Source organism: Schistocerca serialis, chromosome 8 (assembly GCF_023864345.2).
Source record: "Schistocerca serialis cubense isolate TAMUIC-IGC-003099 chromosome 8, iqSchSeri2.2, whole genome shotgun sequence".
Lineage (NCBI taxonomy): Eukaryota > Metazoa > Arthropoda > Insecta > Orthoptera > Acrididae > Schistocerca > Schistocerca serialis.
Genome location: NC_064645.1, coordinates 548,520,467 through 548,547,340, shown reverse-complemented (window position 1 = coordinate 548,547,340; position 26,874 = coordinate 548,520,467). Strand labels below are relative to the sequence as shown.

The 26,874-nt window shown below is 40.8% G+C and overlaps 1 protein-coding gene across 4 annotated transcripts in view; it reads right to left on the bottom strand.

Annotated features, from left to right (window-relative positions):
* The window catches only part of LOC126416518 (daxx-like protein), a 154,535-nt gene that overhangs the window by 36,058 nt on the left and 91,603 nt on the right, over positions 1-26,874 (bottom strand). For 2 of the 4 annotated variants that reach the window (XM_050084259.1, XM_050084260.1), the window contains 2 exons: positions 19,645-19,817; positions 9,414-9,576 (listed from right to left, as the gene is read on the bottom strand). In XM_050084259.1, coding sequence (XP_049940216.1) covers positions 9,414-9,576; positions 19,645-19,817 — 336 coding nt within the window. Of the gene's footprint in view, positions 1-7,674; positions 8,769-9,413; positions 9,577-19,644; positions 19,818-26,874 lie in introns of those variants that run through there. The other 2 variants (XR_007575478.1, XM_050084261.1) reach the window with 2 other exon arrangements.

Sequence of the window (26,874 nt, the reverse complement as noted above, 5' to 3'; positions counted from 1 at the left end):
CCTTAGTGTTTTGGAGTCAAGTCCAAGTTCCTCTAAAATGTTAAACAAAGATTGCCGGTCAATTGAGTCATAGGCTTTCTTAAAATCTACAAATGTACAAATTATGGGGGCATTTCTAATTGCTTTGTGTTTTAATATTGTCTTTAAATTAAATATTTGTTCTATGCATGAGCGACCGGGGCGGGAGCCTGCTTGATAATCACCAATTTGGCGTTCCAGCTGCTCTTGTGTTCTTTTCAGCAGGCATGTTGAGAGAATTTTGTAGGTGACTTGTAAAAGTGAGATTCCCCTGTAGTTATTGACATTTGTTCTGTCTCCTTTTTTATGTAACGGGTGAATAAGGGCACATTTCCAATCCTCTGGTAATTTTTCTGTTTCCCATATTTTTGTTATTATTTTTGTGAGCTCTTGCAATGTCTTTGGTCCTAGGTTTTTTAATAGCTCTGCAACAATGCCATCTTCGCCAGATGTTCTATTATTTTTTAAGTTTTTAATGTGACATTTGATTTCTTCCTGTGTTGGTGGTAATGAATCCGGTTGAGCGTTGACACTGATTTCTTTGGGAAACCTTAAACTAGGTTCTGGGCAATTTAGTAGGTTAGAAAAATATTGAGCCAATACTTGACAGTTTTCCTGGTTTGTTAGGGCTAATTTACCATCTGGTTTTCTGAACCATAAATTTTGAGGGATATATCCTCGTATTTTATCTGCGAAAGTTCTGTAGAAGTCTCTTGTATTATAGTTTTGGAAATTTTCTTCTGTGGCATCCAGTTGTGCCTTTGTGTACTTCCTTTTTGCTTGCCTAATAGATTTTGAAACCTGTTTTCTAACCTCGTTAAATAAATGTAGACTTTCTTGTGATTTTTTACTGTTATATTCTTGAAATGCCTTTTTTCTCCATTCCAATGCATTTTCACAGTCTGAATCCCACCAAGGGTGTTTGAATATCTTTTTCAAGGGAATAGTTTCCTTAGCTATTCGCGTGATTTTAGAATGAAATTCTTCCCATTTATATATATATAATAAAAAAAGTTGCATGCCGCGAATTAATGAATTGCTTTATGCATGTTGGTGAAGGCGGATCGCTCTCCAATTGTACCGCCTCCATTTTTCCGTTTGTTTAACAGGATGTACCAAAGCTCTCACGCCCGCACTGATTTTCGACGATGTTATAAGTTGCACTAGGGACCGCATCTACCTTCTTTCGAAGTTAGCAGGCAACTACGCTGTTATGCGGCGGCTCGTTTCGGCCCATTCAACATCTGTCCATCAAGTGTAACGAGCGAGTAACGGAGTTTATATTTCATACCTGCCACAGCAAATTTGTGTTCGTGGGGTCTCTATTCTAATTCGAACGTTTGACTTACGCTATACTTATTCGTTTCGGAATATCGTTTCTACGTCTTCCGTTAACTATACGTGGTAAACGTTGTTGTTGTTGTTGTTGTTGTGGTCTTCAGTCCTGAGACTGGTTTGATGCAGCTCTCCATGCTACTCTATCCTGTGCAAGCTTCTTCATCTCCCAGTACCTACTGCAACCTACATCCTTCTGAATCTGCTTACTGTATTCATGTCTTGGTCTCCCTCTACGATTTTTACCCTCCACGCTGCCCTCCAATGCTAAATTTGTGATCCCTTGATGCCTCAAAACATGTCCTACCAACCGATCCCTTCTTCTAGTCAAGTTGTGCCACAAACTTCTCTTCTCCCCAATCCTATTCAATACCTCCTCATTAGTTACGTGATCTACCCACCTTATCTTCAGCATTCTTCTGTAGCACCACATTTCGAAAGCTTCTATTCTCTTCTTGTCCAAACTGGTTATCGTCCATGTTTCACTTCCATACATGGCTACACTCCATACAAATACTTTCAGAAACGACTTCCTGACACTTAAATCTATACTCGATGTTAACAAATTTCTCTTCTTCAGAAACGATTTCCTTGCCATTGCCAGTCTACATTTTATATCCTCTCTACTTCGACCATCATCAGTTATTTTACTCCCTAAATAGCAAAACTCCTTTACTACTTTAAGTGTCTCATTTCCTAATCTAATCCCCTCAGCATCACCCGATTTAATTTGACTACATTCCATTATCCTCGTTACATTATGGAGACAATTAATAACATTTGTGAAATACAACTTTGTTTGCGGAAAACATAATGATGTTCGAAGTCGCCAGTTTTTCCACGACAAACGACTTTCAACATCTTATTATATGCATAATTGTTGCAACTGATTGCCGGGAATTATATATGTGTGTGTGTGTGTGTGTGTGTGTGTGTGTGTGTGTGTGTGTGTGTGTGTATATATACACACATTTGAATTACAAAAAACAAATACTAAAAAAAAAAAAGTTGCATGGCGCAAGATTCGATCCGGCGACTTCCGGATTACAAACCCGAGCGTTTACCGCTGCGCCACAACGCTGTAGAAAATTGTAAATCGTAGAGAGTATTTCACCGCAACGGTTTCTCTTTAACTGTCGGTTTTCTCGACAACGGCTGAGAAGTGCATCTTAGTGCTTTGCCACATTACACCTCTGGCCATGAGCTTTTATTATGCGCAGTATGAATCGAATCTGAATTTCACAATTGGCGGCCTCCTCTTGTAAGAGTGAAGCATACAACAATTACCACTGTCATACCTTAGCAAAAGATCTAGCAGAGAACCTGAGGAACTTCTGGTCCTACGTAAAGTCGCTAAGTGCACCTAAGGCTTCCATCCAATTGCTCGTTGACCAGTCTGGTGTGGCAGTTGAAGATAGCAAAACGAAAGCCAAAGTTTTAACTTTGCATTCAAGAAATCATTCACACAGGAGAATCGTACAAACAGACCATCATTTGAACACCAGACAGACTCCTGCATGGATGACACAGTAATAGGTAGGTATCCCTGGCACAGAGAAATGATTGAAAGATTCGAAAGCAAATAAGTCAGTAGATCCGGATGGAATCCCAGTTTGGTTTGACAAAGAATACCCTACAGCACTGGCCACTCACCTAGCTCGCATTTATTGCAAATCTCTTGCCCAATGCAAAGTCCAAAGTGACTCAAAAAAAGCACAGGTGGCTCCTGTTCCTGGGAAGGGTTCACAAACGGACCCACATAATTACAGACCAATATCCTTAACTTCAGTTTGTTGCACAGTAACTGAACATATTCTTAGTTTGAATATAATAAATTTTCTTGAAACTGAGGAGCTTATGTCTACGAATCAGCATAGTTTTAGAAAGCACTGCTTGTGTGAAACTCAGCTTGCCCTTTTCTCACAACAGGCAGATTCCATATTCCTATATTTCCAGAAAGCATGTGACTTAGCGCCCCACTGTGCGCTTTTAACAAAGGTGTGAGCATATGGAATATGTGAATGCTCAAAGACTTTTTAAGTTATAGAACCCAGTATGTTGTCCTCGATGCAAATGTTCATCAGAGACAAGGGTATCATCAGCAGTGCCCCAGGGAAGTGTGATAGGACTGCTTTTGTCGTCTATATACATGAATGATTTGGCTATACATAAATGATTTTGCAGACAGGGTGGGCAGCTATCTGAGGTTGTTTGCTGATGGCACTGTGGTGTACAGTAAGGTGTCGAAATTGAGTGACTTGTAGGTGAATACAAGATGACAGACAAAATTTCTAGTTGGTGTGATGAATGGCAGCTAGCTGTAAATGTAGAAAAATGTAAGTTAATATGGATGAGTAGGAAAAACAAACCCATAATGTTCAGATACAACAACTGTACTGTTCTGCGTCACACATTCACTTTGTATAAATAAGCAATATGAAATGGAATGAGCATGTGAAGACTAGTATGGAAGGCAAATGCTCGACTTCAGTTTATTGGGAGAATTTACGAAACTGCAATGGAAACTAAATATGGACACTGATGCTACCTGCTCTTGATAACTGCTCAAGTGTTTGGGATCCATACCAGGTTGGATTAAAGCAAGACATCGAAGCAATTCAGAGGCGGGCTGCTGGATTTGTTACTGTTAAATTCGAACAACACGTAAGTGTTATGGAAATTCTTCAGGAACTCAAATGGGAATCCCTGCAGGGGAAGTGATGTTCTTTTCGAGCAACAGTATTGAGAAAATTTAGAGAACCAGCATTGAAGCTGACTGCTTAATGATTCTACTGCCACTAACATACATTCGTGTAATGCCCATGAAGATAAGATATGAGAAATTAAGCTCAAACGGGGGTATACAGATAGACTTTTTCCCTCCCTCACTATCTGTGAGTGGAACAAGAAAGGAAATAACCAATAGTGATACAGGGTACCCTCCACCATGTGCCGATGGCTAGAGTTGTATCTATGCAGATGTGGATACTAGATTTGGCTCTAAAATGTTGGACTGAATTGCAACAATTTTTTCCATTACTTTCTTTCTTAAAGACGAGTTACCCAAGAATACAATTCCATATGGAAAATAAGCAGAGTATGTTAACTTGCTGATTTGTCTCTCTCCAAGGCTTGTAATATCATGCAACACAAGAACAACTGAACTATGTTGCTGAAGAAACTCTAAAATGCTTTTTTTTCTTTTGTTTTTCAGTTTTAATTTTGATCAAGATTCTGCCTCCTCGTGCTTTAAATTCATCACTGGTTTTGTACCCTTTAATGAGCAGAATTGAATGCCTTGCATTAGAACATTGTCCAGGTATCTAAGGTGTAATATAAGGGCCAATCAAAAAGTTCCATTCGAAGGCCATACAGTCCTAACCAATTTGCCCATCAGCCAAAATTCCTTTGACCACTAAGGCAATCATTCCTTTGACACACCAAGTTGAAGGTACCCTTTTGGTAAAACACTGCATCCTGCTGCATGAAGAAGTATGTAACTGCTTGCTGCACATCGTCATTCCACAGGAATCATTGACCTTTCAAGACCCATTTTAGGGCCCAAAGGCTTGATAATCAAATGGAGAGAAATGAGGACTGCAGGGGATGTGCACAAGTATCTCTCACTTGAATTGACATAACTTCTGCATTATGAGATTTGTGATGTATGGACACATGTTATCATGAAGCAGCAGCACCCATTCCACAATGGTGGTTTTTGACATACATGCTGATTCATTCACGTTCTTCATTCTCTGATGGATACCTGCTGGTGTTTGTCCTTCACCAGCCAAAAAAACAATAACAGCATGTTGGTCCTGTTTGGAACATCTGGTAATGATGTCACCATAGTTCAAGTTCCTGCATTTACCACACGCACATTGGAAAGACGCGATTCCCACAGTATTTGCTTGCCAAAATGTTGGTCCTTATATACCTGCATCGGAGTTGCACTATGTTGCATATATGCTGCAGCAATGCTCTCAGATGGAAATTTTTTATCACCGCTTCTACTATGAAGAAATATGAAATAGAATGAACAAGTGAAATCAGTACTAGCAAGGATGACAGCATAAATGTATTCAATCTGTTAAGAAGACCATGTATAAAATATTAATGTGACAGAGTACTCTTCTAATTTTTGGGGTTCTTATCAAGTAGGCCTCAAAACAAACATTCCAGGAATTTGGGTACATGTCTCTAGGATCATAGTAGCTCAGTACAGCTTATAAACAAATGGGAATCACAAGAAAGCCAACATTGCTCCCATAAAGCCCTGTTAAGTAAATTTAGAGAGTTAGTATTCAAGTGGAATACACTACAGTTCCATTCTCTCCATCATATACCATGCACAGAGAAAATAACATAAATAAGGATGAGAATGCAGTCCTACAGACAGTTACTTTTTTTCCACTACAAATGCAAATAGAATAGAATGGGAAATGGCTAATATTACTACAAAGCACCTTCTACCATGAGCTGTACAAATACATATATATTTGTAGATTTAATTGTCTGGCTATCTTGTAGCCTACATCCGTTGCCTGACAAAAAAAGTGGAACACCCAGAAGAAATGGTCAGACATCAATATAACCTTATAGACACGCACATCATCAGCAGATGAGTTGCAATCCTTAATGACAGGTAGAATGGCCACCACAGTGCATTCATGTTGTTTGTGTTTAGTGTTGTTACCAAGCATGGTAGGTTATATAAGGTGAGAGAACAGCATTATCAGCACCTTACTGAGTTTAAAAGGAGCCTCATTGTGAGTCCTGACTTGGCCAGCTGGTCTGAATCATGCAAGATCCAGATTTGTGAGGCATCTGGACGTGACTGCGGCCCAATGTCGGACTGCATGGGAATGTGAGGACAGGTCCCAAACAAACACAAACGGCCACCAGCTACATTGTACTAAGAGTACCAGGCACATCGTAATCCCTTCAAGTCTGTGCCTGCCATTCTAGAACAAGTGACAGGACTGTCTGAAATACTGTGTGTCATGTCACACCATCAGTCGGACACTAGCAGCTTTAGGAAATTACCGCTCCTGTTTAGGTTACCATTAATACAACACAAAAAGCTGCATTTGGAGTGATGTCTTGACGGAGAAGCACGGATTGATGATGAATGGTATCACAATGTGTTCACTGATGAATTGCGGTCCTTTAGTACCTTGGATGACCATTGTTGGTAACTGTGGAGGTCCAGTTCTTCCAATGTTTTGGATAGGCACAGTGGTGTGACTTCTGGTATCATGGCGTAGGGAGCTATCAGGTATAACTTCAGGTCACAAATGGTAGTGATTGAGGGACCTCTGATAGACATCCTGCAACCTCATACATTACCCCTCACATGACAGTAATGCGGTGCCATTTTTGAATAAGACGATCCCTTTTCACAAGAGGGACATGTTCTATGAACTGTCTGTGCTATGTTCAGGCAGTCCCATGGTCAACAAGATCCTTTCACATGTCCCCAATAGAACATGTGTGATCAGCTCAAGTATCAACTCCGGCCCAGTGCTAGCACCCAGGTTATCAAGGACCAGTTACAACAGTTGTGGCCCAGTTTGTATAAGGAGAGGAAACAACAGCTTTATGACATGCTTCCCAACCAAATCAGAGCATGCGTCAGACCAAAGCAGTGCAATGTCGTTCTGATAAGTGGGCTTATAATGCCAAGTTCTTTGTCAGTTTGGCTCGATTTTGTAATCACTGAAATACTCTAACATCATATCCTCTCACCAGTGAAGTTTTATTTCATTTCCTCCTCCTCTTCTGGGTGCTTCAACTTTGTAATCACACAGTGTATGTAGAGTTAGATGTCTGACTGAGGACTGATACCACGCTCACAATTTACCTTTGTGTTTGCGTTCCTCCTTATCTTTCTTTCTTCACCAGTTGTCTCTTGTCCTCTTTTTCCCCACTGTCTTCAAAGAAGAAATGCCCTTCTTTAGAAGCTCAATATTCATCACAGATGTTTCTATACTACCAGTAGCATTGTCTCAGTTTCCACTACTGATGACAACAATCTCCTTTAATACTGACTGGGTTTTGCGTAGGTGCTTGACGCAACATGATAATAATATTAAACAGGAAACACTTCCTAATGTTCTGCAAAACCATATTTATTTGGTTATGAATTAGCTTTCAGCATCTTATGCCATCTTCAGGTAACAACTGACTGTTACAAACAAAGATAAAATGAAGTGTGACTTACAAAGATATTGCTTACACGGAAGATATAAAAGGCACAAAAACAAATAACATTTTGAGTGTTTACATAAGATTTTTTGTCACACATAACTAGTTGCATTAATTAAAAAGGAAACAAATGTTTTAAGTAGGGGCACTTTTAATAACTGATGAAAAATAAAGCTGAATTTACAATAATAATGTAATACTAAGCTGGCATTCTGTGCCGTATGTTTACTGATTCCCAGTGTTTCTTGTAGGGTCACTATTCTGCTTTACTTAACAGAACATAAAATTTCACATTCTCCATAATATGAATGGTTTTCTGTTATGAGATGATCTTGTCAAATGACCAAACCAGTTTTCTTTTTCCTCCTCTGTTATTTAACTTTTAGTTACAAACACCAGAGTAGACCTGTAATTTCAATTTTATTTCTCATCAGCTGTTAAATGTATAAGGGGTAGCCAAATGAAAGGGAGATTTGCGGTTGCTTATGACACTATGAGTGCACACAGGCATGCACCTCTTTGTCTGAAGCAAATTGACAGTCATGAATGTCCTCCTTCAGGGCTCCAAAAATATGGAAATTCCACGGGGAGAGAGCGGGGCTGTGTGGAGGATGTGTAAGGGCTTCCCAGTAAAACTTCTGTCGTGTTGTCAAAACAACATTGTTAACATGTGGGTGGGCATTAGCCTGCAACAGAATTACACCATCTGTCAACATTCCTGGGTGCTTGGACTTGATGGTGCACATAAATTTTTGCAATGTGTCTACATACCGCTGTGCACTAATTGTGACACCACGTTCCAGAAAGTCAATGAGCAGTTGGCCCTTGCAGTCAAAGAACAATGTCACCACATCTTTCCTGGAGCTGGCATGCACAGTTCTGAATTTTTCAGAGGGGTGAATCCATGTGCTTCTACCATTGGCTCGATGTTCTCTGGCTCAAAATGACAGTATGTCTCATCTCCCATGACAATATAGTACAGGAACTGATATTCTTCTTCATTGTGATACCATTCCAGGTGCAGTAGCGATGTTGATATTCTGATCAATTTCTGCTCTTCCATCATCCTGTGCAGAACCCTCAGTTCACAGATTTTCCAGAACTTCTCATGCTCTGTCATGATGGCATGATCCATACTGTGACTGATGCCCAACATGAGCCGAATGTTTTTCACCCTCCACTGTGGTCATTTCTGGTGGCAGCATTCACTGCAACAATGACAGAAGGGGTAATGGGCATGAATTGCACTGCCAGACAATCCCTCTGCAGTCAAAAATCACACTACGTCTCACTGTTCCTCCTTCCTGGCCTACGTAGTGAAGACACACACACACACACACACACACACACACACACACACACACACACACACACATGGCACAGTGGTGAACATGCATGCTGTTCCTTCCTGATTCCCCATACAGAAAACTTCTACACACATACCAACCTGCATTAACAATGTCCAAGCCTTGTTTTCATTTGCCTGCCCTTTGTATCTTCACATCAAAAAACTTTGTTTTCATTTTTAGTTAATGTAGCTATTTCTGTGTGACAAAAATGTAATGCTTTCCTATGTGCACACTTCACATGCCATCATTTTTGTGTCTTCTGTACAAATAAAACCTGTGAGAGTTGCACCTCATTTGATCTGTGTTGCAACATTCTGTTTTCACCTAATAGTGGCTCAAGAAGCTGTAAACCACTCCATGTCCAAATACATACCATTTTGCAGAATGTTAGAAAGTGTTTCCTATTTGATATTAATTATCTCTTTGACTAATTTATTCCAGTACATAGGTTTCATTTCCAACATGCATGATAACACTTCATAACATTGTCTGGCACACACTAACCTGCCAAAATCTTATCAACAAAGTCATCTTCTGTTTCACTTCCATCAACAGTCTCTTTTTCACTACCATCCTCTTCTTCATCCTCTGATTTGCTTGCTATTTCATCATCAGCAACCTCTTCTGGTATAATATCTTTTGTTTGATCAGCAAATTTGTCAATAACCTGTAAAGAAAAGCAAATATATAACAATTACCTAAACAGAAAAAAAGTGCAGAACAAATTGTGAACTTTTAATTTATATATATTTAATAATTAAAGTGTTGTATGTGCATTCATTTTTATAGTGTGAATTACAATAAGGAGAACCAGGGAAGCTAGTTGCAAATTAAAGACAGTTTGGTCAGGTGTCAAACTGAAACAATATGATACCGCAAAATAATCTAGGAATGACACTTGATAGATCCCTTACTTTCAAGAAGCATTGCATGCAATGCCATGTCAAAAGCCTCCACTAGTAACAATCTTCTATGGAAACTGTCCATATTACAGTGGGCTAGCCAGCCTCATTCTACACAAATTTCTGCAATGGTACTATGCTTTTCTGCAGCAGAGTATGCATGACCTGTCTGGTATAATTCAACACATGGCAAACAGGTGGACATAGCTCTCAATGATGCTTGCTGAATCATAGCAGGTTACTTTAAATATAGTCCAGTCAAATGGCTTCACCACCTCACAAGAATAGCACCAACTGCTGTTCAAAGAGAAATAGCTGCAAATGAGGAAAGAAAGGCAGTGGAGCAAAAAAGAATACAGCCTCTGTATGTGCACGAACTGCATCTGCAATGACTGAAGTCAAGGAGGAGTTTCCTTAGAACATCGGCGGCACTTAGAACCACGGCTGAAAAAAGTAGGCTGCAACTATCAAGGGCTATGACCTACCTTGCTTCTGAGTAGAAAAGAGTTTCTGAAACTTCTGACTATGATGAAAAATGAATGGCTTAGAAGTTCCTGAATAGACTGAGATCTAGAGTTGGCAGATCAAAGTGAATTTGAAAGATGGGGCTACACTGATCAAGATGATATTCATTGTGACTGTGGAGAAGACCAAACTATTCATCACATGCTTCAATGCTAGCTATGTCTAACTGCCTGCCCAAAAGAAGAAACTTCATCGTGGAACAGAAAATGCACTGGAAGTGGACGAGTTCTGGACAGAAGTAATACAGTCATAACTGGGTGTATATTTCTGATATGAGAATAAATAAAATATTTTATATTACATCAATAATTAAGAACTTATATTTGCAATGAAAACTGAAATTTTTCATTTGATATATAATAGAAACAAAAAGACTTGCATTTTTCATAAGAATAATGATTAGATATGTGTTAATTAGAAAATTTGATGAATTTTATGTTAAATGATGTAAGTATTCGGAGGGAGGGTGGAGTCCATAGTGAGATTACCTGATTACAATTCTCTGAACCCACCCAGTGAGCCACTGTACCCATCATGAAAATCACTTTCATTTTAGGGAATTAAAGTTCGTGAAGTTTGGCAGATTTTACAAAGAATTTTTCAGAGCTGCATTGAACAGCTTTGTGTAACTGATGTTTGAGTTTTGAATTTTATGTACCATAAATTTAAAAAAAATACAATTGCTGGGTGGTCTCTTTGTTAGAAAATATATGAAAAGGTCATTTACAAACATACTGCCTCATCCATTTGTTACTACTCTTTCTCTGTCTGGGATGCTCACTGAGCAGAAGAGTGTCATAGATACACTAACTGTTCAAAAGTATGTAATGCAGAATTGACCACTAGATGTCACAAGGGGCGCATTCACCAGAATAAGAGAAGGCAGGAAGTACTGTGTTGTCAAAAGATGAGTAGTAACAGCGGAACAGGTTGGTCAGGAGAGCTCCACAACTTTGAACCTGGACTAGGCATCGAATGTCACTTGAGTAACAACTCCAATAGTGACATTACAACACTTCTAAAGCTGCCCAGATCAACTGTTGCTGATGCAATTGTGCAGTGGCAACATGGAGGAACAACCACAACTAAACCAAGATCAGACAAACCTCATATACTGAAAGACATGACCCTCTAGTGTTGCAGAAAATGGTTGTAAGACATTTCATCAGTAGAAGATATCACTTTTGAGTTTCAAATGCTACCAGCAATCCAGCTAGTGCTGTGACTGTGCACAGGGAGTGTGAGTAGAACGGTCATGCAGCTTCTCATAAGCCACACCCATCGTGTGTAGTGCCAACAGTGAAGTACAGAAGAGGTGGTGTTACGGTTTTCTTTCTTTTTTTTCCAGATTAGGGTGTGGACTTTTCTATCCTGCACAGCGTAGGTCACCTATTTATAGTCACTTGCTCTGGTGGGTACACTAAACCACAAGGAAACAAACACACATTCCTATATGTCCACAACTGACTGAGTTCACAAAGTGAATGAACTAGTAACAAGTTTGGGACTCCGTGAAGTCAGTGTAGAAATACAACAGTTTCGAATCAGTAAACACTTGAGTCCAGAAAACAGAGTCAACTAGGCTGTGCAATGGTACGATACGAGTAGCTACAAGGTACGATACGAGTAGCTACAAGGTACAACATGCAATGATCTGTGCCACGAGCCCAGGCCACAGACTCAGCAGCAAAAAGTTGCCACTGGGTGGTGCCACATGACACTCGTATTTTGACAGTGGTTCCCCTTACGATGGCAGCCCGCAGTTGCTGTTCACAGCCTTAGTACCTCTGACACGTCCATGTCCGTGCTGGGTGGGGAATCCAAATCACTGTCAGATACCGAAATTGTCCCCTTACTGCATGTAAGACAATGCTAAATGCAGAAGGATATGAACACACTTCACATCATGTACTGCATATAATAGAGGAACACTTAGGAGGCAATGATTGTTCGTATTAGCATGACAATGTAACCTGTTATTAAGTAACACCTGTGAGGCAATGATTTGTGGATAATAACATTCCTGAAATGGACAGGCCTGCCGGCAGGCCCAACCTATTAACACCTTTGGGATGAGCCAGAACATCAACTTCACTGCAGATCCCAGTGTCCAACATCACTATCATCTCTGGATTCACCTCTTGACAAAGAATGGGGTCCCATTCCTCCACAGGCATCCAGGCATATCACTGAAATCATCCCCGGCATAGTTAAAGCTGTCATAAAGCCAAAGGGTGGATACACCCCATGTCATTCTCCACTGATAGGTGTCCAGACACTTTTGATTAGATATTGTGTGTACGATAAACCATTGTGGGACATGCTGAAGCAAACGTAATTTACACTATGGAAACAGTTACTCCTAAAAATTTGAGCACTCACTGGATAAAAATAGCCAAGAAACATATGACTTAAGCCATAAACATAGTGCATAAGGATCTCACCTTTAAAATGTGAGATAATGGAGTTTATACAGTGGCCTAGAGGCTACATGTCTCTCTACACACCATTTTCAGATGGAACCAAAGTGGAGGAAAATTATAATTGATTGGCCTCCACATGTGATAATTTGCAGAGTACAAATGCAGAAGTAGATACACACACAGAAATGACAGAAAACGTAATGCAGAAAGACCTGTACAGGATGTCAATGTGGCCCTTGCAATACAACCTTAGAATGTTAATGCTGATTCAACCTGCTCACTTTTCCTAATGAAAATTTTATAAAGCTTGTTTGGACTTCATTAAAGTCAACAGTTTAAAATATTAATCATCAGTGCACCAACAACAGTGAAGTCAAGTAAACATATTTGCAGCCAAGGCTATGTAATTAATAATACAGTTATTTAAAGTTGCCATATGGGATTTGGAACATGAAGTATGCCATGGTACACTGTTAAGTCAGTTTTACCTACCCAATAAGACAACCACATGGTTCTAAGGGCATTCGAGCAGTGCCCCACCGGGTTTAATAATGCCAAGAGCAATCAAATAACCAAGGGTGAACATTCATAAACACAGAAGAATTTGGCACCCTTGACTGACTACAGGTAGATGTCATTTCTCACTGGGACAGCCCTGCACTGTTGAAATTATCAAGTAGCTGCACAGGAACAGCTCTGTATTGTTGAAATTATCAAGTAGTTGCTCACTGAACAACCAGAAAGACTACAAAAGCTTTGTCTCCTCAAGATATGCATTTCACAACTCTCAAAGAATAGCCATAGGTATTATAATACTGCTGGGATTCTGGACAATAATTCAAAAGCAGTAAATCTTCAGAAAGAAATAACAGATCTCTCTGCAGTGAAGAGGTTGCTCAATATTTTGTGTTTATGGTGCGTAACCACTGGCTAATAGGGCTTGTGCAGTACTAACTACAAAGTGAGTACTGTTAAACAATATCCACAGAGACATTTCTAAATTTAGGTGCTTAATGTGTATACAAATTCCATTCTTTGTTAAAATTTATACAACAAGAAAGTGGATGAACAATAAAACCAGCAATGGAGTAACATCCACAATTCATCAATGAGCTTGAGTAAATGCTGTTATAAATCCACAACACAATCTATAATTAGCAAACCACGCCGAATAGTTTTCCAAGTCAATCCCTCACAAAATTTTATTGATGCTCACAGATCGCTATGAACATAAAAGTGGCAGCAGCAGCAACAACAACAACATAACACATTAGTAGACAATTAATAAAGTACAGCTCAGGACAGGTCTGTTACAGCAATAGTAAGCACAAAAAAGGGCATATGACACTATTTTACTGGAATACATGTTTTAGAGGTTATATCCAAAACTACAATTCAGTACAGATGTCTAGAATATTCCTGTGTTGCAAATGACACCATGCTGTATTAATATAGACCTGCAGCTGATTTATGTTAGCAACCATAGGCCACACTTAACAACAACAACAACAACAAAAGTAAAGTACATATGTAATCACAAAATCTGATGTTGACATATTCCTAAACTACATAAAACTTGTATGTATACTTTTCAGAAACAATAAAACAAAGCACATGCTGAAGATACCATAACTGTGAAACGTGCTTAGGGATTATACAAAAAAAAAAAAAAAAAAAAAAAAAAAAAAAAAAAAAAAAAAAAAAAAAAAAAAAAAAAATTTGTATTCTTGTGAGAAGGCAGACCCTGCTTAATCACAAGGAAACCAAATGATTAAGACACATATGGCAGGCCAGATATCCTACCAAATTTTTTGAGGCCCAGAGAACACACAAAACCTTTTCCCACAATCATTGCAATTTACCTACAATGGAGAGCAGGTCATTTATCCAGGTAAACTGCTGCCTTCTTTTATGAAAATAAAATGCAGTCAATCAGAACTTCACAAACACTGCAAATTGGAGTGTCTTTTTCCTGGACGAGGTGATTATGTCTCTCAGAGCAGTGTCATGTCCGTCCTCATTCATGCCAGCATGACTTCTTTACAGCAGAGTAACTCAAGTAACATCCACTATAGCTTTGTAATTCACTTCAACTGACGTAGCTCACTGTTTTGGATCCCCACTCAGTCACTTTCCCTTCAACGTACCCCGGCAGGGAGGGGGATTGCAACATCCTCAAGTACTGTGTTCAGTGGCTCAGGGTATAATATGTGCATACTAAGGGGATGAAGTGTTAGTGATTCATTTGTCAGGGTCAACAGCATCAGACTGCACTCAGGAGGCCTCTCTGCACACCCTCTGCTTTGACACTGCAGGCAGTAACTGTGCTCAGTTTAAAGGTGAACAGTGTTTGCAACATTCATTCTACGTTATTACCCATGCACCCCCCTCCCCCCAATAAGTATGTGCTACTGTTGAACAGCTTCAGTCATTTGAACAGGGTCGCACTGAGGGCCTGTGGAAACCTGGATGGAGAGAGGTTTTAACAGATTACTGTGTATGTTGGACACAATGTATCAGTGGTGTCATTGCTTCCAGAAGTCGTCTATGCAACATTCCCACACTTGTATGTCAGGTTCTGGATGTCCATATCATATAGACGCATGTCAAGATCGACGCCCTGTGTGAGCAGCAGTGGTTCACCAAACATCTTCCACAGATGAAATCCAGGCACATGTTGCACCTGCTGTGTCATCAGGGACAACAGGAACTGTCTGCTTACAGCAGGGTTACAATCAAGTGTGCCTCTGGCCAGGCTACCACTGACACCACGACAATACCAAAAATGGCTACTCTGGCGTCATGAAAGAGTTTACAGGAGAGTGGAACAGCACTCTGTTGCCTTCACTGATTAGATCAGGTTTTGTCTGTATGCAAGCAATGGGTGCACACAAGTGTGGTGTACACCTGGTGAGCTGTTTATTCCAGAGTGCATTCACTCACAACACAAAGATCCGATCCCAGGCTTAAAGTATGGGGGGATCAACAGTTATGACTCACAGTCATGTGTGGTATTTCTGCAGGGTAAAGACACCAGTGCCTGATACACTGCACAGGCTGTTATCCCTATTCTACTGCCATTTCTTTGATAGGAAGATGATGTGCTTTTTCAAAAGGACAATGCATGTGCACATACAGCTGCTGCAACGCAACATACTCTTCATGGTTTACAACTGACACAGGCAGTAAGATCACCAGATCTCTCATCTACGGAACACATCTGGGTAAGCCTGCAAGAATGATTGCCAAGCTGCAACAAAAGGCACAAGATGCTTGGGATAATCTATTGATAATGTATTGATGCAACTGTCTGGAAACCCTTTTGTGTGACGTATATTTCATTTGGTGTCAATATGTTGTCATACCATCTCACTTGTCAGTAAAACGACCTTGTCCCTGAGGGTGTTGCATTTTCTTTTTTCTTTTTTTCCCCCACAGGGTATTACTCTTCTCTTTGGCTATGAGGTAATAGTTGATAATGGAATGCCATACTGTATCAGAAAACTTTCCCCATTATTGCCCCTGGCTTGCTCATTCTCATGTACCTAGTCATCCAGCAGGAATATCACCATCTTCCTTCCTGTTTTTCTCACTGTAACAATATCAGTTTATCCTTGACATTCTAAATCATTCTGTTTTCTGAGAACACTAGCTGAATCCTCTGAAGGGCAAACACGGAATCTGAGAACACATCTAGAAGTCACATCACACTCACTCCAGTGACTTCAGAATCACGTGTGAGACGGTCATTTCAATTATCACCTCAAAATAATCATGTTGACACCATCAAACTTGGTGACAGCGTTCATCCTTCTTTATATATTCGTCCTTCAATTTGACGTTTCCCAACAAAGGATGATTTGGTGAATACCTTCATTGTACAATCCCGCATTTTGGCTTTCAGAAAACGTTCCACCCCAAAAAATCAGCTTGTCCCTATCCTGGAAATGTCTGCAGTGGAATGTTTCTTTCTTAATAAAATATGAAGAGAGTACTGGGTGTCATGTCAGGAGCATACAGAGTGTGAGGCAAAATTTGATAGCACAAAGAAACAGCATGACTGCTGTGTTCTGTGCAGAATGAGTGGCGTGTTCTAATGAAGCATAAACACCCACTTGGACAGCAGTTTGTGACACTTTGTCCAATAAAGTCATCAGCAGAGTTTGGTAGTATGCTCCTATGACAGTTTGTGCCTTACAAGCATTACCTATTATCTCCAAGTCGTGGTGGTCCCAAGAAGTACCCAGCATTACCTTGTCTGATTATGGTTGGTTCTCCACCTTTTTCAGTAGTGTTAATTCACCTGTTTCCAGAGTTTGCTCGATTGTCTTGGTGGCCCAGAACTCATACATGGTGATCAGGCAGCCAAATAAGTCATCTGGCTTGAGCTAACAAAGCTGCAGCATTTCTGCCACTGCCAATTTCGAGAGCATTTTGAACGGATGTGAGCAGCCACAGGAGGCAGTGACCTCCTTCATTCACAAAAAGTCATGCAAGATGTTGAAAACTCACCGACTGATTTTCACTTTTACCACTATTTCCTCAAATCTGATAGAATTATCTTTTTGAACAGTATGGCTTCCAGTTCTCCTGAGACTCCTCATTCTTCATGTAGAGATGATCTGCCACTTTGCTCTTTGGCATTCAGACTTTTTGACCAAAACAGAAGCATCTACGCCACCTAATCACTGTTTTGCATGACGGTCGACTGTTGTCATACACCTCCATCACTCAGCTTGGACTTTTGCAGCATTGTCTACTTTCAAATGTGGAGAACAAATTACCACACAATATTCCACTTCATGAATGTGCTACGTCATTTTGTTTTGGCTCCTCTAGCAGTGTGCTACAATACTGTTACGCAGAGATTTTAATGTGTATCAGGTTTGCTGACATGCACTTGCAAACAGACAAAAAATTGACCTGATTTTTCTGAGATGACCATTAAAACTTTATAACTACCCTCATACAATGACTGTTCAGCCCCATACACTGTGGCAGGGACATTATAACTTACACATTGCTCTCTGAAAGTTTTAGGGCTATAAAATTGGGCTATATGACAAAGCATGACCTCATGGTAACTTCAAAGTGTCTGTAGGAAAATCCAGTTTGGGTTCCATCTTTTCATGATTGCTTCCCATTCTTAGTTCCCTACGACTTCATAATGGACCAAAAAGAATATGGGAAGTACTAAGATACACATTTAAAAGCATCTATACTTCCTTGTGAGTTAGTATTTATAGTGTCAAAATGAGAATGGAATAAAATAATTATGAGGCTTTGGCAATGCAATGAATACCTCTGTATTCTGATGAGTTCTATCCACCCGTTTAGCAAACAACTTAAGGAAATGTACTTTCAAAGTTCAGCCTATAGTATGTTTCATCATTTTTTGAGAATGGTGCAGACACAGCTCCTTCCTAAGGCTCCAGTTGAAGTTCTTGAAATGTGAAGGCACACATGAACTTCAACTACACACTGCTGAAACACATGATAAATGTGGTGGTAATATTAACCATGTGTAGAATGTGTAGGGTATCAGATTCATTTAAATAAATTTCTGTAATTCTTTTAGCTTGCAAATTTATTTAGGACTGGGTGATCCTACACTAGAAACCAGCATATAAGTAACGAGCAGTACATGGCTCAAGACAGAGAGGGTCAAATGTTGACTCAGTGTAGATACATACGCATAAAATAAATTGTTATACGACACAGTAAATACTATTATAACAAATTTAAAAAGAAAAGGTCTAACCTGAAGACACCTTTCTATGCTGATCACTGCAGAGCACTCCAAGAACAGGAACTGTATCTCTTATGTTTGAAGATTTGAACTGGGATTTGTTTAAAATCAGATGCTTGCAATTAGCACCAGACTTTTCTACTTCTGAAGAAGCACTTTGTCTGAAAGTTGTAATATTTCTAGTATACTTTTCCCTTGTGCCTGCCAGTGCCTCATCTATGTGGTGAGTTGCAATCTGCCCTTTCCACATTACTGTTAATTCATCATGTGCCTTCTATTGTTTGTTGCAAATTTCTATATACCATACTAGACAACTGTGTTATTCGTCCAGGGACATTTCTGCACTAAATGTCCACATTCACAGTACAAAGGTATGATATGCACCACGACACAGAAGAAGAGCGCCTACTGATCAAGCACCAAAATAGGTACAACACGAGTGTGGCCTTCATAAATACAAATTGAAAAAGGCAATGAACCTCGAACTTTCAGAACAGGTGACACCATCATTGGGGATGGGGGACTGAAATCTGATGTAGTGAAGAATAAGTCACCCAGAACCTAGGGTCTCAGCACTGTCTCTCTTTTAATTCAACACTCTATGTGGGTCATTCTTCCTTACACTCTATGGTCTATATATATTTTTCCCGTACCTTTTCTTTCTCTCACATGTAGGTTCCTATAAGAAGGCAGCAGTTGTTTCTCTAAGCTACCTCTTCAACACATTGTTCCATTTGTGCTGCTATAAGTCCTACAAACCATTACCAATTAAGCAGTAGGTAATTACTGATTAGGCACAAGAGCTCTGTAATCATGATTCATATTTTATATGTCTATATCGGTAAAAATGAAAATAAGTAAAAGACAAAAGAGTGCACAAGCTAGTAACCCATCGCTGAAGATGTAGCTATATGGCATCATTTATAAATCAATATTATGATAGTTATGTGTTGTAGTAGAACATCTCTTATGAATTCAAACATCTTCGGGAATTCGGAGTTTGCAACCTGTTATTGATCAAAGCAATTACCATCATTCAAAACAACCAACTTGAAGTATTTAATGTCTGAGCCATGCATATTACTAAAAAATATAAAGATAAATATATTTAACAGTTTGGAAGGAATGATTTCAACCTCATTTATACGACTCCCAAACTCCTTCTTGTGCTCTCTAAGTTTCTCATCCAGCTCCTGGTCGTCTTCAGCTGGATCCCTGTTATCACCCAAATAATATGAGTGTGCATTCCACGTAGAGAATTGTCGCTGCCGCTGCAGTTGCTCTCCAATGGTCTGGAATGCTGCTTTAGCTGTAAAAGATAACTTAGTCAGCATGTTTATGTCTTACGCAAAAAATTTAGGAGTAATGGAAGCCACTCACTGAATAGCAGAAGTGTTGAGTCGAATCAGTTCTCTCTTGTGTTACACTACTCCTGAAGCACCCCCCCCCCCCCCCTCTACACACACACACACACACACACACACACACACACACACACACACACAGTCAGTGCCCCTACATAGTGCCAGCTGGATGCACTATGCTGTGACTACAGTTTGACAAGTGCACTGGGTGTGGAGGGACTGGAGATTGGGTAGCAAGCAGCTGAAAGGAGGCAGCAGGATTGCTGTCTAGGCATGCAGGAGGGATGGGTGGCAAGTGTATGGCCTAGACATGTGATGCATGGGTGCTGGAGCTCGTGGAGAGCCGGCCAATGATGAACGTGATGTGGAAATGTGAACTGGTAGGGGTTGATGGACAGAAGAAGGGCAAACTTTTGGTTGGAGGGTGTGTAGACTATGGGTCAACAAAGAATGAGGCCAGCAAGATTCTGGGAGCAAAGTATGTGTAACTCCCATCTGTGTAGTTGAGAAATGCTGGTGGTGGAAGGTAGGATCCAGATGGCCTGGGTTGTGAAACTGCCTTTGAAATCATGCACAATGTGCTCTACCGCCTCTTGTGCCACTCTATGGTCAACTTTGATTTTGGCCACACTTTGGTGGTAGCCATTCATTCCAATGGTGATCGACAGCTGGCTGGTTGTCATACTGATATATAAAAAGTAGTGCAGTGATTGCAGCATAGTTGTTACATGACATGGCTGATATCATGGAGGTACTGCTTCTGTTGGGCTAAGCACAGACAAGCCCGTGACCACTCACTGTGTACACGAAATATTCAGCAAAAGATAAGCACATAATCAAAGGGTTTAAAATAATAAAATAATATCTCAGTTTTCTGCTTGAGTTTTTCTACCAGAGTTTACACACACACACACACACACACACACACACACACACACACACACACACACACACGATCCACTCAATCCACTAGACGATTTTTTGTTTTGAAAAATATAAGTCACTTTGGACCTACATGATGCTAGGGCAAGGACAGTTCATTCAGATGGAGCTCCACTTACTTGATAAGCCTAATACAACTTCTGTGCAGTAGGCATCTCACTGTTTGATTGCAAATGACTGGTTTGCTTCTACAGTCATCCACACCATTAACACATAGCACACCTTGAGATTAATAATGTTATAAATGTTTGAATCACCTCTGAGATCTCAGTGGTGTGACAATACAAGGCACACCCTTCACGTAAATAAAATCAATAGTTGACATCATTCTCCACAATAATGCGCACCACATTACTCATTATTGTGTCATTGTTGCTCACGCCCTCTGTAGTAGGTGGATGTGATGTCACAAAGGGGTATGGAGAGTGCTCAGAAGGGCTATTCTGAATTTGGCTATTACAACTGGGAGTTTCCATTGTATGACAGTTGTTCAAGTACTCCGTGGCAGCCACTGACCATATGCAAATTGTAGCATTCTCTTCACAATAAACAGAAACCAGTGGTGCATTATGAAATTACGGGTAGTTCATGAAAATATAAATGGCATTTCCCGCCAGGGGCCACTGGCTTCCTCTCGCAGGTGACTGCAGTCCACGGTTGGAGGCCTTTGGTGGAGGTGCCCGGAGCCACTCAACAGCGTGCTACTCAAAAGTGACATGCGCTGCAGCAGTGGTGGTGCAGTTGTAATGCATGAGTAACTACACTCCTCCTTTCTTGGGAAGAAGAGTGCCCAGATGCAGGCTCCTCTGCCAAACTATGACGGTTGACACATCCATACTGTCAGAAGCAGTTGTCCTGGGTCCAAACAGGTCCCAGTCTATGTGAACTAGCAAGCAGGAGCGAAAGTGGCATGAGAGCAGACACACACAAGTCTTCCTCCCCAACCGGAAAAGCCAGCGGAAAACCCCAGCGCCCTGCAGGCACAGGTCATTTCAACATAGCACTTTGTGAGAGGTGCCGTGAGCTGGGAAGCTGTGGTGTCTGAAGATAACGTAGTCAATGTAGGAGATGCAGGCACCAGCATAGGAGGTGCCTGTGCGAATGCTGATGATGACCTGGCAGCCATTCCCCAAACTCCCCACACCAGCCCTGCAAAAGAAGGCACTGCAGAAGCACTGAGAGGCCGAGCCACATTGGTTGGGTGCAGCCAGGCCACTGGTGGAGCAGCTGGAAATCACCTCAGGAGTGTGCAATGGCACAAACGGCAATGCCAGTGGAAGAGGTGCCAGCATGGCGGTCTGCTGAGTGGCATCACTGTGCACCTGAGGGCACAACTGATTGGAATGGCAGGCCACAAGGCACTCGTCAATGTCCACCATGAACACATGGTGCCCACGGTGACTGTGGATATGCCTGGACTCCAACATTGGTGTTGTCTGAAGCCTCAGGCTTAGACCACGGTTCCCAGCAGAAATCACAATCACTTTGTAGCTGCTACAGAGGTGACTGACTGGGGGCAAGAGCTATGGCTGCCAGCAGTGCAAAACTCCTCTTCTGTTGGTAATTCCTTGATGTCTCTGCACATTTGTGTTTTTAAGGACCACAAAAGATATTCTGCCTTGCCATTGGATTGCAGATGAAAGGGAGGCACTATGCCATGGTGGATGCCATTGTGTGAGCAAAAATCTAAAGGACTGAGCCAAAAATTTAGGACCGCTGTCCAAAACTACCGCACAAGGTAGGCCTTTGATAGAAAAAAAAAATCTCTGGCAGCAGCTTGACTGTCGCATCTGCCATGGAATACAGACAATGAACAACATATGGTAACTTGGAAAAGACAGCAACAACCAACGACCAAAAGATATCCAAGAAAGGTCCAGCAAAGTCTATAGAGATTCACTCCAATAGCAAGGGCACTGGCCAAGAGCAAAAAACTGTGTGCTGTGCGGCCTGTTGTTTGGAACACTGGTTGCAGCCTGTGACCAGGCACTTCACCTCACAATCAATGCCAGAATAGAACACATGCCGACATGCCAAATGTCTAGTGCAGTCACCTCGACGTAACAGGGTGAGAACCTTGCAGGGCAGTGGCACTGGAACAACAACAAGGGGAGTACCCCCTTCCGTCAAAAAGAGATTAACACCATCCAACAGGGAAAAATGATTATGGAAAACATAGAAGTTTCACAAAGAGCCGGATGCTCAGCCTGGTGGACAGTCAGTCCACCCATGTCATATCATGTGCACAATTTACTGATACTCAACGCTGGGTCTGCAGATCACAACACACATCCTTGGTTGTCATATCCCTCCTTTCGTTCCCTGAAACACCTATGTACCTTGGCACCCGCAGAGAGACACCTCTTTCCCAAGCCTTTTCATTTGAGGAGGATGGCTGGCTGGGCTGTTTTGAGGGAAGAGACCAAACTGCTAGGTCATCGGTCTCATCGGTTTAGGGAAGGAAGTCGGCCATGCCCTTTCAAAGGAACCATCCTGGCATTTGCCTGGAGCGATTTAGGGAAATCACGGTGAGGAGGATGTCCTGGATACTCTGGACTACTTTATCTGCTGGGTACAAGCATTGTAGAGAGTAAGAGGAACTCAGGGAATTGGAACAGACAAGGAATTTAGCACTCAAAACATCTCTCATTTGCTCCAGCGACTGCAAGATCACATACAATTCCACGTCGATGACAGTAAAGTCTGGAGGCAGTCAGATCTTGAGGACATGATCAGGGAAAATAACATGGTAACCAACAGAATCCTCCTGTTTAGACCCATCCATAACTACAGCTACAGAGTCAATTAAAACGTTATAAAAGAATGTATTAAAAATGCATACAGAAGTGCAACCTCTCCTGTACTGAACTAAATCCAAAATTACTCTGGGCCTCTGCAGTAACCAGGGTGGCAGGTGGTTGAAATTCTCGATTTGGTGTGCCATGTGATCCACACCATGGGATTGCAGCACACACTTTGTGCAGATCGCTAATGGCCTCATTGCCTGTGAGCAATTGGTAAAGATGTATTCCCATAGATGGACAAACAATGGTATGGTATGCTGGTGAATGAGGAGTAGTGAGGAACTTACACGCCTGGTAGATTTGCCACTGGATGGTAAGTGGTGGTTCACCAGCCTCAGTGCAGAGACTGGGTATGGGGCTGATCCTGTAAGCACCCATGGCCAATCTGATACCCTCAGGGCATATAGTGCCAACGATCTTCGGGGTAAAAAGACCTCACTGACCCTTATGATCTGCACCCATAGTCCAATCACAATCCCATGAAGAACCTACAAAGCTACAGCAGAAGCATTCTGTCTGCTTCCCAAGAGCTGTGGCTCCCTTATCCTCAGGCTCTTTAGGTCTGATAACCATGACAGTTTGGAGTAAAAAATGAGGCCTTGAAACCACAAACAGACTTTAAAATGGAGAATTGTGTCCCACATACACAATTCATGTACAGCAAAAAGACAACGAGAAAGATTAAAATGAACAGGTCTCTGCATAAAACATGAAAGCAATCTTTGCAGTCCACCCCTCCAACCTCTTCACCATAAGTTGCAACTGACAACTTGGTCTTGTGATATGAAAGAGCAGAAGACTGCAAAATCATCCATAAATAAGGAGCATTGGAAAGGACTGCCTGCTGTGGATGATGTACTGTGTGCTGATATTCTTGAGTGAATATTGAAAGTAATATGTAGCTAACGAGCTTCATGGTTAATATTCATAAATGTAATAGGTTAAAATTATGTGAAAGACATACTGTGTGTAGTGTCTTTCTTTGTATTCTTGTGTTCAATGTGTCTGAGAATGCTGAAATAATGCCAGCAGACTGGAAGCAGCACAGTAATGGCAGCTTCGGAAGTTGGTTGCTGTACACACCGAGCCGACAGCATCGCCACACCAAAGAACCAGAGGAAGACTTCATTGGGCCAGCAGATTCGACACAGAATAAATTATAACATTGTTAATATGAAAAAACTGGTTACTACTGTAATTTTGTTCATGTCTGTCTTCCACTGAAGTAAGTCATTCGATGGAAACCTGTACCATCCTATGTGTACTGTGAAGAATTATAAATCAACGGAGAAGATTGTTATTGTGAAAAGAAAAAAACACTGCTATTGAAGACGTTTTGTTTTGGATGCTTGCATGCTGACGTTGGTTATCAAAACTGAATCAAAATCCTAATCAGCGATTGCCCCCTTTTTTTTTTTCTTAAAGACGTGATTAATTTATTCTCATGACTGTGAGTGAGTTTACTGAAAAGTTAAAGTTAATCTGAAAATTATTGAAGGTTATTTAAGTTCACTGAAAGTAAAATATTTTGACAGTCACACTGCACATATCAGAGGTATGCTTAATGATATTGCGTGCTTGACTGTTTAGTAATACACGCAAGCATCTCTGGTTGTCTTGACAACAGAAACTAAGTGCAACATATCCAAATACAAAAAGTAGCCTGAAATTGATATTTCCAACATGAATCTTGATGAGAGAAAAAGCTATTACTGCTCATTTGTACTTTTCGAAAATATAAAGAATAATTCTTCAGAAGAGACAATGTTAAATATCGGCTCATTCAATATAGTTGAAAATAGGGTCAGGCTGATCTGTGGATACATTTCTGTGGCCAGTACATGTCCAGCTGTCTGCATGTTGTAACTATTAGTAGTATGAATAGAGTTGGATCTGCAGGTATGATGTTTGCGACACACTTTTTAGCTTACCATGTTTGTTTCAAGTAACAATGATGCATGGGGTATTGAGGGAGAGGAAGATCAAAGACACAATAATGCAGTAATTAAAAAACCACAGCAGAAATCATAAACATATAAACAAAGTATTTTATCTTAATCCATTAGGTAAAGCTAATATCACAACAATATTAAGTCGCATCTATCATGACAAAATAGTGGAACAGTCTGTTTATTTTTGTGATGATGTAGCTCACTGGTAAAATTTTGCTTCAGTTGCCACTGTTCTCAAACACATTTGCCAGTTTTCGTTCTTAAAATTGTGGTAAATCATCAAAGTACATAAGCCAAATCGCCTCTCCCTGTGATACACACTGAAATGATAAAAGTCATGATATATATAGTGATATGTACATATACAGGTGGTGGTAGTATCATATAATCACCTACACAAGGAATAAAGAGGCAGTGCATTGGTAGTGCTGTTGTTTGCACTCAGTTGATTCATGTGAAAAGGTTTCCAACACGATTATGGCCGCACAACAAGAATTAACAGACTCTGAATGTGGAATGATAGTTGGAGCTAGGTACACGAGATACTCCATTTGTGAAATCATCACAATATACCAAATTTCAGGTATTACCTCTTCCCATGGACAAGCTGTGGCTGACGGACTTCACTTAACGACCAGGGGCAACGATGTTTGACAAGCTGTCAGTGCTAACAGACAAGCAACACTGCATGAAATAACTACAGAAATCAATGTTGGATGTACAATGAATATATCTATTACGAGAGTTTATCAAAATTCAGTGTTAATGGGTTATGACAGCAGACAACAATCGTGAGTGCCTGTGATAGCAGCACAACATTAGCTGGAGTGCCTCTTCTGGGCTCATGACCATGTTAGCTGGGTCCTAGATGACTGGAAAACCATGGCCCGGTCAGATGAGTCCTGATTTCAGTTTGTAAGAGTCTCAGGTAGGATTTGAGTGTGGCGCAGAGCCCACGAAGCCATAGATCCACATTGTTAACAAGGCACTGTGCAAACTGATGATGGCTACCTAATCATGTGGGCTGCATTTGCATGAAATGCAATGGGGCCTCTGGTCTAACTGAACTGATTGTCGTGGTTATATTTGTCTACCTGGAGACCATCTGCAGTCATTCATGGACTTCATGTTTGCAAACAATGATGGAATTTTTATGGATGACAATGCACCATGTCACCTGACCACAATTGTTTGGCCTCCAGATTGCCCAACATGAATCCCATCGAACATTTATGGGACAGCTCAGTTCATGCACAAGATTCTGTTCCCACAACACTTTCACAATTATGGATGGCTCAATATTT